Source organism: Geospiza fortis, unplaced genomic scaffold (genome assembly GCF_000277835.1).
Source record: "Geospiza fortis unplaced genomic scaffold, GeoFor_1.0 scaffold27, whole genome shotgun sequence".
NCBI classification, from domain to species: Eukaryota; Metazoa; Chordata; class Aves; order Passeriformes; family Thraupidae; genus Geospiza; species Geospiza fortis.
Window position 1 is genome coordinate 1,581,132 of NW_005054329.1, and position 11,769 is coordinate 1,592,900.

General features: G+C 52.1%; 2 protein-coding genes across 2 annotated transcripts in view; one reads left to right on the forward strand and one right to left on the reverse strand.

Annotated features, from left to right (window-relative positions):
* The first annotated feature begins 66 nt into the window (after nt 1-66).
* PDCL (phosducin like) lies at nt 67-4,152 on the forward strand. Its single transcript, XM_005421243.2, has 4 exons — nt 67-341; nt 650-824; nt 1,436-1,617; nt 2,506-4,152. Exons 2-4 carry the CDS (start codon nt 656-658, stop codon nt 3,055-3,057), a joined length of 903 nt encoding a protein of 300 aa, XP_005421300.1. The 5' UTR covers nt 67-341; nt 650-655; the 3' UTR covers nt 3,058-4,152.
* Nucleotides 4,153-6,704: 2,552 nt separating this feature from the next.
* Nucleotides 6,705-11,769, reverse strand: part of PTGS1 (prostaglandin-endoperoxide synthase 1) — a 5,569-nt gene continuing 504 nt past the window's right edge. The window contains 8 exon segments of the mRNA XM_005421244.2: nt 6,705-7,520; nt 7,598-7,971; nt 8,309-8,456; nt 9,096-9,382; nt 9,665-9,911; nt 10,228-10,311; nt 10,398-10,579; nt 10,933-11,076. Coding sequence (XP_005421301.1) covers nt 7,616-7,971; nt 8,309-8,456; nt 9,096-9,382; nt 9,665-9,911; nt 10,228-10,311; nt 10,398-10,579; nt 10,933-11,076 — 1,448 coding nt within the window. The 3' untranslated portion in view covers nt 6,705-7,520; nt 7,598-7,615.

Consider the following 11,769-nt stretch of genomic DNA (forward strand, 5'->3'; position numbering starts at 1 on the left):
CGCGGGCACCCCCGGCCCCAACCAACCCACCCCAGGTCCCGCCCCAGGCCCGGCCCCGCTGCGGGGCGGTCCCGGTAATCCTGGGCCATCTGGCGCTGTAATCGGCTGAATCTGGGGTTAGCTCCCGCGGAGCCTGCGGCGTCCGGCAGGAAAACCGGGAGCCGGGCTGACTCTGTGGGCAGGAGAACCGGGAAGCCGGGCTGTGTCACACACACACGGCCTGGGCTGGCTGGGAGACCCCTTCACCATCGAGCATAAGCCCACAGCAACTGATCTGATTAAAATTTCTTCTTCCAGGTCTTGGCAGAAGCTTGTCTCTGAAAGACTGGAAAGGAATACAGGTCGGAACGCTTTAAATTGCTTAATTATATTGATAGTTTTTCAGCTCAGATAAATTGTTGTTAAATAATGCAAGTAATACTCAGTAGCTGGGAATCAGCCTGATGGAGCTGTCCAGTGAGGCTCTGAGGTTTTAAACTGAGTTTTAAATTGTGGCTTAAGAATTAACCCAGGTGACTGACAGCATCGAGGGCTGTTTGAGAGTGGGCTGTGTTCTCCCGGGGTTAAAAACTGCCCTGAGGAAATAAAGGACCATCGTGATGCGTGTTTGATCAGAAATGCATCCTTTCTTTTGTTACTTTATTTTTAGAGCATAATGACTACTGCGGATGATAAACTGCTTGGCGAGAAGCTGCAGTATTATTACAGCAGCAGTGAAGGTGAGGATGAAGACAGTGAGAAGGAGGATAAAGAAGGGGAGAGCAGCATTCCTGAAAGTGTGGGCGAGGTGGAGCTCAGCAGTGATGGCAGCGCTGTCAACACAGGTATCATCATCAGTGTACTTCTTTTGTAAATCCCTTGTTGATTGGAAATTTTGTATGTTCTTCTAAAACTCTTTTATTCAAATGAAATTCCTGGGTTTATGCATACTCGAGTCAGAGGGTGATCCGGTTCTGGCTGTCGTCTAACTTTATTTTGAATAGCTGGTTTTTTTTAATGTTTGACTTCTCCTATGAGAGAATTCAAATTCAGCATCATATCTGAAGCAGTCAGGTTTTGGCTATAAAGCTGAGACAAGGCTGATTTGTACAATTCAGATAATAATATATCATTATTTTTGTTCTGATGAAAGCCATGCTAACAACAGGAGAACTCTTGTGGGCTGATGGTTCTATTTCAAGAGCACAGATATTAATCTTTGGGACAATTACAAAAGTAGCCTAGTTAAGTAAATTGTAGCCTTCTTGTTAAAAAAACAGATAGAAACTCAAGGACATGCAAATGGCAAATTACTTATTTCAATGTTTTGCATAGTTACAAAAACATTTATGACCAGGTCACCGTTTTACTGATTTACAAATTATTCCTTGATTGTAACTGCTGGGTAAAATTGTATTGTCTTTTTTACACGAAATGGCTCCACACCTGATTGCAGGTCCCAAGGGAGTGATCAATGACTGGCGGAGGTTTAAGCAGCTGGAGACGGAGCAGCGGCAGGAGCAGCGCAGGGAGATGGAGAGGCTCATCAAGAAGCTCTCCATGACCTGCAGGTCTCACCTGGATGACGAGGCTGAGCAGCAGAAGCAGAAAGAGCTTCAGGAAAAAATCAATGGAAAGGTAGGATGGCACAAAGGAATTAAAATGCCACTTAAGTATTAAACAGTTTCGTTTGCCTGTGATAACAAGTAAGTGATTTAGCTGCAATACCGAGGAAGTCCAAAAGCTTTTTCCAGATTTCTTATCTGTTGATCAAGTCAACTTCAGGGGATTAATATGAAGACTCGTACAGCAAAACTGTGAATGCTGCCTCCCCTGCCTGAAACTAGGAACCCTTATTAATTTAGTTATTAATTTAGTATTTAGTAAGTGGGTGTTGAGAATTCTGAGCTCCAGAAATTGCAGATATTGGATGTAGTGAATGGTTTTAATCTGCTGGGCTGTTAACTAGCCCTCGGTTGTAGTCAGAGAAGTTACTAATTTGCAGACATGTCTGTGGCTTCAGATGGTGAAAGTTGGCTGTGCTCTCCTGTATTTTGAGTGATGCAGGCAAGTGAACAGGTATAAAATACATAAAATCCTGTTAATTTCAATTCTACAGGCACAATGGTGACACAAATGTTAACTGAAAAACTAAATGAGAAGCTGATGAGAAAGAAGCTCATCTGAGGTCAGGCACAGTTTCCAAATCAGCGCTCCCAGCTCAGTGAAAGCACATGGCCACCATTAACCTGGATTAAAGTGGGAGCATGGGCAGCCACTTGTGTTATTAGTGCAGCTTGTGGAAACTGGAATACCCGGGGCTGAAATCGCTGTTCCCCCTGGACATGGTTTCTAATTAGATCAGAATGGAGTGTAATACACAGGGTGCTTGAGCCTTCATGGGTTGCACTTTACTGTTATTAAAGATGAACAACCCACATTAATCCTCTTGATTTATCTTCTCATTATGTAAGTGACCCATATAGTGGTGCAGATGTTTTTCAGGAATCTCTGTGTGTTTTTTAGATGACTTTACAGGAATACAGCATGATCCACAATGATGAGGATGATGAGGAATTCTTGCAGCGCTACAGGAAGCAGCGGATGGAGGAGATGAGGCAGCAGTTGTACAGTGGGCAGCAATTCAAGCAGGTGTTTGAGATCGCCAGTGGGGAAGCATTTCTGGACACCGTGGACAAAGAGCATAAGAGCACACTGATCATGATCCATATTTATGAAGATGATATCCCTGGCACTGAATCCCTGAATGGCTGCATGATCTGCCTGGCTGCTGAGTACCCAACAGTGAAATTCTGCAGAGTGAAGAGTTCACTCATTGGTGCCAGCACTCGCTTCACTAACAATGCCCTGCCAGCCCTGCTGGTCTACAAGGCAGGGGAGCTCATTGGCAACTTTGTGCGCATCACCGACCAGCTGGGAGAAGATTTTTTTGCTGTAGACCTGGAGGCTTTTCTGCAGGAGTGTGGTTTGCTGCCAGAAAAAGACCTACTGCTGCTGACTTCTATACATAATCCATCTGCATGTTACAGTGAAGACAGTGATCTGGAAATAGACTGAGCCTTTTATGCCAAGGGCCCGTAGGTGTAGTTGTGCTGTGGGATGTTCTTGTGCTAGGGATTGTTCTCTCTCCTCCATCGTGTGGGTATGTATTCCTCCCCTTCATGCGCTTTGACTTTTGCTCATTAAAAATAACAGCAAATTCCTAACATTTTCTCAAATTAATTCCATAGCTACAACTAAAACAGTCTCATTTCTGTGCAATTCAAATGTGTTTTACTTAACACAAAGTTCTAACATGATTCAGTCAGTTTAGGAAATTGTCTGTGGCAATGTCTCAGCGTCCTTGCATGTTTCAATTGAGATGTGGCCACCAACTCCCTAAGATAAGAACTGAGACTGCAAATAAAAGAGTTTTTAACATTCAAGACTTACTAATCTGCTGCTGAACTGCACCAGTTAGAAGTGTGAGGTTCCATGTCCCATTCCACAGTTTGCAGTCTCCTTCCTGGGAGTATCTAACAATGGCCTTAAATTTTTGTTCCTTTCTCAGTTACAAATAACGACAACCCCTAGCTTCATCCTGAAAATTGCTTTTCAGCTGGAGAGAGTTCTTCTTCCCTTAACCTTTCCTGAGACATAAATGCAGTTACAGCTCTTAATACATTCTTGGATTCTAAAACCCATCTTTGGAGTTCCTAGTAGTCACTTGATCAGAAAATGAGCTCTGCCTCTTGAGAGAAACTGCCTGCTACAAAGAGTTGCAACGTGTGTGCTGAACAGCAGCAAGGAGAATCTTGTTGGCAAAATGCAGAATTAGGACTTGAATAACCTCAGAATTTCATCCCATGCTAAAATTACTAAAACAGTGGTAAAGTTCTTTTCTGTCTGCCTTCAGTAGTAGAAGTAGACTATCATTACCTAAATACATGACCCAATGTAATGCCATGTTTAATGATTACATTTAATTGCAATTTTTATGTAAAGCACTTTGGAACACCAGGAAGAATTGCAAATGTGTCTGTGGATCCTAATAGGATCTTAATAAGAATGGATCTTGGGCTAGAAAAAGAAGAATTTCTAACTGTATCTATTTGAACTGTGTTTTAAAAAGTAGTATGAGCAGAAAAATAAATAATCTGTAGTTTAAAGTGACTGAGTTGGCACAGATTGTAGCTGTTTTAAGGAAACTGGCAGAAATCCAGATTTTCAAATGTGGTGAGAGATTATTTCTTTTCATCTGAGAATTGCAGAAAAAAACCCTGTGTAAGTTATATGGAATTAAATCACTGAGTGTGGATATCAGCACATTTAAGGAAAATATCAAAGTAACTGTAACTCATATCCAGAGTGAGATTCAGTGAAGTCTGTTGTGCAGACAGGGTGCATTTTAGCATCATCACAAAACCTGTCTTGGCAAGGGGATCAAGGCAGAGCTGTCTGCTTGAGTTGCTTTGAAGTTTTTATTTTTATAAAGTGCATTTTTTTGGCCCCTTATGGCAGCGAAACTGTAACAGGATCAAACCCTCCCCTGCTGCTCTGTGTCCAGTGGCCTGGAGCAAGGTGACTCCTGGTGAGGAACCTCCTGTGCTCAGGTAGGGGAGAGGCTGTTTGCAGTGCCAGTAGCAAAAAGAAGAGAAAAGGTGTGAATGCAATGAATCATTGATCTGGAAGAATATAAGAAGCACAGGGGAGTGAGAGGAGAGAAGCTGTGCCCTAACCCTGCTGCTCGTCCATGCACAGGCCTCATGCACAGCTGTGAGCAGGGAGAGGAGGCTGGGCTGGGAAAAAGCTGCTGCTGCTGCTTTTGCCCTTTCTTGAAGCTGAATTTTCAAGGAGTTCTATAAATAGGAGTTGAAAAAGCACTTGTCATGTAGGTGTGCAGCCTCTGGGAAATGTTCTGTTTTGGAAGGAGCGGTGCAGTGCAGGGAAGCAGCCAGGAATGGTGGGTGTTGCAGGCCCTCACCTGGCTTTGCTCACAGTTCATGATGTTCCAATACAAACAGCAGAGCTTGGGCACAGAATGTGAGGGCACAAGGAAGCATGGACGGTTGCTTGGCAAGGCAGGAATGAAATCCCAGGATGAGCTCAACATAGACATATAATTGTGGGGCCAGCATGGCTGCCAGGCAGTGCAGAACAAAATTTAGCAAAGATTACACATCTGCCTCTTCTTTGTAAAATGTTCAAAATATGCCTTTGCTGAAAATTCAAACAAGGTTTCCTGTGCAGTCACTGGCCTGATCCTGTGGCAGGGGGGCTGCTGGGGAGGGCTGGGAGAGTCTGGAGACTCCCTCCACGGAGGGATTGCTTTTCTCCTCCTGCTCCGTGAATCATTGCCTCTGAGGCCACACAACCCCAGATGCATGTTTTCATTGTTGCTGCAGGAACCCAGGCAGCCCCATCCTCCTGTCCCTGTCCATCCCCACCGCAGGCAAGCCACAGCTGGGCTCCCCAGAGGCTTGTTTAAAAACACAGAGCTTGTCCTACGAGCTGTGTTTACCAAGAGCTCAAACAGAGGGCACTTCTGGCAGCACTCTCCTCTCCAGAGCACAGCAGGGAGCCCCTGCCGTGGTCGGTGGTGCTGGTGGCCTCACCAAACACCGCCATGTGTGGGTGCAAACACTGCCTTGGATGTGGCTGTACCTTGTGCTGGACAAACTGGTGACTGTGGGAGTGATTTCTGCAACTGCCATGGCTGGAAAACCAGCACAGACAACAGAAGAGCTCGGCAGTGCTGGGCTGGGGGGAGCTCTGTGTGCAGGGCCGTGGGTGCCTGGGCTCCTGGGGGAGGTTTCAATTGTGTGCTGGATGCTGTGCCTGGGGCTGGTACATGTTGGGCCTTCAAAGAAACGATTTCAAAGCTTTTCCTGCTAGCAGGAGGGAGATGCTTTGCTGTCCTGGACTGGTTGGAAGAGGTGCCAGGCTTGCCAGTGGTGGCTCAGCCGAGCTATCCCAGTGGAACATTCCTCCTTGGTGGCAGAGAGCAGCCTGGCCATTGCCGGCTCTCGTGCCGTTATCAGCTGTCCCGAGGCAGCGCTGGCAGCCCCGATAGCCACGAGCAAACGCAGGATGTTTGTGGTTTAACTGAAGCGAGCCGAGCTTGTGCCTGTCGCCAGATGGAAGGAAAGGATGCTGGGGGCTGGAGCAGCTCCCTGCCGGGGCAGGCGGTCACGAGCACAGCTGGAAGCACAGCTGGAAGCTGCTCGTGCTCGGCTGGCTGGGGGCGTGCCCGGGGAAGGACCGAGTGCTCCTCTCGCGTCGCTGCTCAGCACTTCTGCACGGCACAGTGCGACTGGGAGCACAGGGCAGGTGAAGCTGCCTGCTGTGCCTCTGGGGTCTTGCTGGCCTCTCTGGCTCCCCACATCCCCTAGGAAACTAAAATCCAGATGCTATCCCGGTAATGCTGTCCCATTTCTGAAGGGTTAAAGAGAGTGAGTGAGAAGGCTCATGCCTTGGGAGTCTCTGCTTGCACATGTTCTCCCTTGCTATGACTTCTCCTACCACATCCCTGCCAAGGCACCAGCCCTTTAAACCTCCCTAGTTTAAAATTCCTGTAACACCTCCCTGGGAATGCTGCTGGGATGGAGCAGAGGCTCAGGAGTGCTGCCCTCCTCCAGGACAGCAGAGGAAGGAGCTGCAGCTGCATGCTCTCTTACAGACTGAGGCTATTTCATGTCTACAAAACACCCAGGCAGCCAGATTGGTGTGTGGATAGTTTTTATGTGAGAGAAATACACAATGTTGGTCTAAGCAGTGTCACCATGGGATTACAGAATATCCTGACCTGGAAGGGACCCACAAACATCATCACAGTCCAACTCCTGGCCCTGGCCAGGACAACCCCAACAATCCCACCCTGTGCCTGAGAGCAGTGTCCAAACACTGAATTGTGGCATTTGAGCAGCACAGGGCTGGGGAGTGGCCAGAGGGGAGCAAAGTTCAAAACTGCCTCAGGACACCCAGAGACCCCCGTGGAAGCTTCTAAGGGAGAAGTTGCTCCATTTATTGCTCAGGTGCAGTCAGCAATGGCCCAGCACAGCACTGGTGGGCACAGCCACAAATAGAGGAGTTTTTAAAATCATTTATTATTTTAAATGTCCTTTTTTCTGGAGCTTAACCAGGATCTGATGGGGATCAAGGCCAGTGACAGTGGCTGCCAGCTACCACATGGCTGGGCTGGGCAAGGGCTGAGCTCTGTTTGAGGAGGACAGAAGCAGGCTCTGTGTGCTGAGAGGATGTGTTTGCTGAGCTGTTAGTGCAGAGAAGGCTGATGATTTTGGGATGGAAGAGACTCCATCCCTTTGTATGCACAGAGGTAGCATCTCACTCTGAGCAGCCCCAGGCTGGCAGCCAGTGGCACGTGTCAGGGTCCAAGCCAGCATGACACAGGAGGTCTGGAGATCTGACTTCATGCTTCTCTCTGGTCTCCTCCAGGAGAGACTGCTGTGGTTCCTTGTCCCAGCTGTGCACGTGTGCTGGGCAGGCACAGGGGCAGCAGCTTCCTGCATCCCCACCATTCACTGCAGGAAGGAACAGCATCCTCAGCACCAGGCTGGGAACTCAGCTCAGCCTGCAGCAGGGCAAGGACAGTCCCTACCTGGGCAGGTCAGCCCTGCTAGAGCTCTGTAGAGGATCCAGCAGCCCTGGGGCTGCCGTGCTCCGCGGTGTCAGGCACGTGGAACGCCACGTACGGGCACTTCTTCACGTTGAGGCACACAAGCTTCTCCAGGGATGCCGTCTTCACGATCTCAAAGCCAGTTGCTCCACCAAATGTACTGGGTTTCCAGTACTCTGGGGAGCAGATGGGATTTCCAAAAAGCCCCTTCAGGGAAAATGGAGCTCCGATCTCCACCATGCTTTCCCCAAAAATGCCATTGGGTTGGGGTTTCTCCAGCAGCAAGCCTGGGTAAAACTCCAGAGCATCAATGTCTCCATACAGCTCTTCCAGCTCTGCTGCCTTCTCTTCCTCTCCTGCACCAAGTGAACATCAGAGTGCTTTAGCAAGAGAATCACGCCTGGCAAGGACTGGCCTGGCAGTGAGCAAAGGGAGGGTGGCTCCCTCGCAGGCAGTGGCAAGCCTGACTTCCAGGCCAGGGACCCTAGGAGGAAAGACCCCTGCATCCCCTGACACCCCTGCATCAGCCCAGCCTGCCCCACTGTGGGACCATGAGCAGGCAGGGCTGGGATGGGCAGGAGCAGCTCTCCAAGCCCAGGGGCAGAGGGGCAGCTCATGGCCTGGTACTCACCCACAGGCACAGAGCCCCTGCCCTGGCCCAGCAAAGCCCCAGGAGCAGCTCTGCAGCCCTACCTGTCAGCTCCTGGAAGGACTTGTAGGGCTTCATGCCAAACCTTTTCCGGTACTCGTTGAAGGGCTGCAGCCTCAGCTGCCGGGACTCCTTGATGACCCCAACGGCCACGTGCAGGACATTGGCATTGATGGTCTGTCCCCCACCGATCTGGAGGGCAGAGACAAGGAGGAGCACACATCAGGCACAGGGCAGCACCAGCACCAGCTCCAGAGGGCCACCACACTAAAGCATCCTGGGCTCGCGTTGTGACCCCAGCACCTCACTGCAGCAGCAAGAGGAGGGTGAGCAGTGCAAAAACCAACTGTGGAGCAGCTTGGTCAGGCCAGCCCTGCTCCCAGGGCAGGGCACAGGGCAGGAGAAGTCTCCAATGGACAGTGACCCAGTGCGGAGATGAGAGAGATTTCAGGCTCACTGGGAGAACCCAAATGCCCAAAGGGCCTCAGGCTCAGCCTCAGCTGGGCTGCTTGGCACAAAGAGGCTGAGGAATGGAGCTGCAGTCGCTTGGAAGAAAACATCCATGCGATGGCAGCAGAGAACAGTGCCAGGCGCTGCTCCAGGCCCCGCGGCTCCACGGGGACATCCCGGCTTCCACAGGCTCTGGCATCGGTGGAATGTTTACTGCAGAGCAGCGAGGGCAAGCAGCTGGGGCTGCCAGGGCCAGCCTCGCCACGGTGCTGGGGGGAGGGCTCCTGATGTGCCCATGGGGTGCTGCCCTGGGCAGACTCGGTGTGACATGGGCACCACTGCACGCGTGTCCCTCCTGGGGAGCGCAGAGCGGGACCTTACCCTTCCTGCTACCTGCTTGGAAAAGGACTCCACCAGCGCCTCCACGCCATAGTCCATGAGCATGGAGGTGTTGTAGAGGAACTGCTTGTAGCTGTACTCTTGTCCCTGGATGATGAAGGAGTCGGGCATCAGCCCGTGCCAGTGATAGAGCTGGTTGAACTCCACGGCGATGCGGTTCCGGTACTGGAACTGGGACCCAAACAACAGCTCGGGGTCGAACTTGAGGCTCAGGTAGTACCCACTGAGGTGCTGCACGTAGTCCTCAACAACGATCTTAATGGTCTCCCCTGGGCAGCAGAAAAGAAGCAGCTGGCAGCAGCAGGAGCCACCAGCTCTGCACCTGAGATGTCACCCACATCTACCACAGCAGCCATCCACCTCCTCCTGACCATTCTGGATGGACCAAAGCCAATTTTTTTGCTATATGGACCAAAACAAGCGATTCCCAGAAGGATGCCAGAGGAACTGCCTCAAAGGCAGTTTGGCCATTACCTCCAGAAGAGGCTGGCCAGCGTGGGGGTCCTTGGGGGCCGCCCAGGGGGTGGGACAGGGCGGGGGCAGTTCCTCACCGATGAGGATGAGCCGCGCTGTCTGGAAGAGCTGCTCGTCGCTCCAGGTGGGGTGCTCCCGCTTGAGCAGGTCGCAGACGCGGTTGTGCTCGCGCAGCCAGAGCGTGGCGTAGACGCAGAGCCCCGGCAGCAGCCCGAACACCTCCTGCCCCACGGCCAGCTGCTGCTCCTGGGGCACGCCCGACGGGTACACCATGTGCACCGGGGCCTCGCTGACCGTGGGCGGGTACACCTCGCCATCCACCACCTGGGGACACCACAGGGACAGGGCAGAAGGGGCAGAGGGGACAAAAACATCCCAGTAAAACCAGCCCAGCCACAAGCTTCCTCCCTAAGGGCACCACATCAGCTCCCCCGCAAGAGGTGAGTGGAATGGAAACACTTCCCTCATAAAGCCCCAAATGCCTGCTGCCATCTGAGCAGCTGCACCCCAAAGATTGTCCCCCGGCCAGCAGCCACGCAGGGCATCAGGGCTGGGGCCTGCCAGGAGGTGCCAGAGGAACATGGGTGTCAAACAGCCCTGGCTCACAGGGCTGGGATGTTTCAGTTGTGCTGGGTGGTACCTGGAATTTCAGCTTCCCATCTCGGAAGAGTCGCAGCTGGTGCTGCCGCTGAAGGTTGTCCCCGTACAAATGTCCCAGGTCCACCTGTGCAGAGAGCAGGGCATCAAGGCTGCCCTGAGAGGCACAGGGACCCCAGCACCCCCTCACTCCTGCTGCCCTCACACCCTCACCCCATGTCCCAGAGCCTTGGTGAAGCCACGTCCCATCTTCCCAGATGTCTTGAAGAACTGGTGGGTGAAATGCTGGGCGAAGAAGGCAAACATCATGTTGGTGCCTCGGGGATCAGCCTCAAACTTGTGCCGCAGCAGGAACCTCTCTGCCAGGAGCTGGGGGTCAGGGAGCTGCAGCTTCCCTGCAAAGGATGGAGGCTCAGGGAAGATGCCCAGTGCCAACCCAGCCAGGTACTGCTGCTGTGTGCAGGGCTGCTGGTGGTGTCTGCTGCAGCATCAGGCCCAGACTCATCTGCACAGAGACCTTGCAGCCCTCTCACACAGGCTGTGACATGTCCCAGCAGCTCAGCCTGAGCTGTCCCAACAGCAATCCAGATGCCATCAATCTCCTCCTGCAGCAGAGCCAGTCTGGGCAGGACAGGGGCAGCACGTGGCACTGCCAGTGGTGCTTTGCAGAAGTGTCCATGGCAGCCAAAGCCTGGCCATGGCTGGGTGGGAAGCACTCAGGGTGTGCGTGCCTGGAGCAGCCACGTACCTTTGGTGCCCATGGGCGTGGGGCAGTCGTCCGGCACGGGCGGCAGGACGCGGGTGTAGTAGCTGACGTTGGCATAGGCCTCCCAGCTGATGTAACCATAGTCAGAGTTGAAAGTGGGGGGGCTGGGGATGAGATTGGCACGAACTGAAAGGAGAGAGGGGGGTCACCACTGTGGGGCTTGAGGCAGCAACACACAGGCTCTGCCCCTGGTCCCTGCCCGCCTGCTCTGAGCTGCCAGACGGCCTCTGGCACCCCAAAAAGCAGAAAGGTACCCACAGTGGAGGCATGTGGGTGTCCTGGGCTTTGCTCCGAGCCTTTTAAAGGCTGCAATTCCCTGCAGGAAAGGAGGGCTCGTGCTAATGTGCTAAGTGGATCCTTGGATGATGGATGAGATGACAAACCCTTAGAAATGATGAAGCCAAGAGCCGGAGCCTTGCAAGCGTGTCGCTACGGCTCCAAGAGCTGGAACCTAAATATTTATGCAAAGTGATGAATATGGGGACATGAGTAACAAGGGCCATATTTCCATGGGCTGCTTTCTGTGCAGCTGTGAAGCAGCTCCTTGGCCTGGGGAGTGCAGCATGCCAAGGACTGCTCGTGTTTTCCAGCCAGCTGGCAGCTTGGCACAGTGCTGGGGACCCTCTACACCCCACTGCAGCCTGGCTGGGCAGCTGCCCTGGGCACAGTGACAGTGTGATAGGGTGATGGAAGGACAGGGTGACAACCTTCTGGGTCTCCTGCTGAGCTGACTCAAGCCCACCCTGCTCAGAGGAGCTGCTCAGCATCGCTGCAGCCCTGCTATCCCCACCCACACATCTGTGCATGCCAGGGGGGTCC

Excerpts from the sequence above, each read along its gene's own strand:
- PDCL (XM_005421243.2), top strand. The coding sequence starts at position 656 with ATGACTACTGCGGATGATAAACTGCTTGGCGAGAAGCTGCAGTATTAT. Across the intron at positions 825-1,435 it reads TGGCAGCGCTGTCAACACAG|GTCCCAAGGGAGTGATCAAT; the intron begins GTATCATCATCA and ends ACCTGATTGCAG. Across the intron at positions 1,618-2,505 it reads AGGAAAAAATCAATGGAAAG|ATGACTTTACAGGAATACAG; the intron begins GTAGGATGGCAC and ends TGTGTTTTTTAG.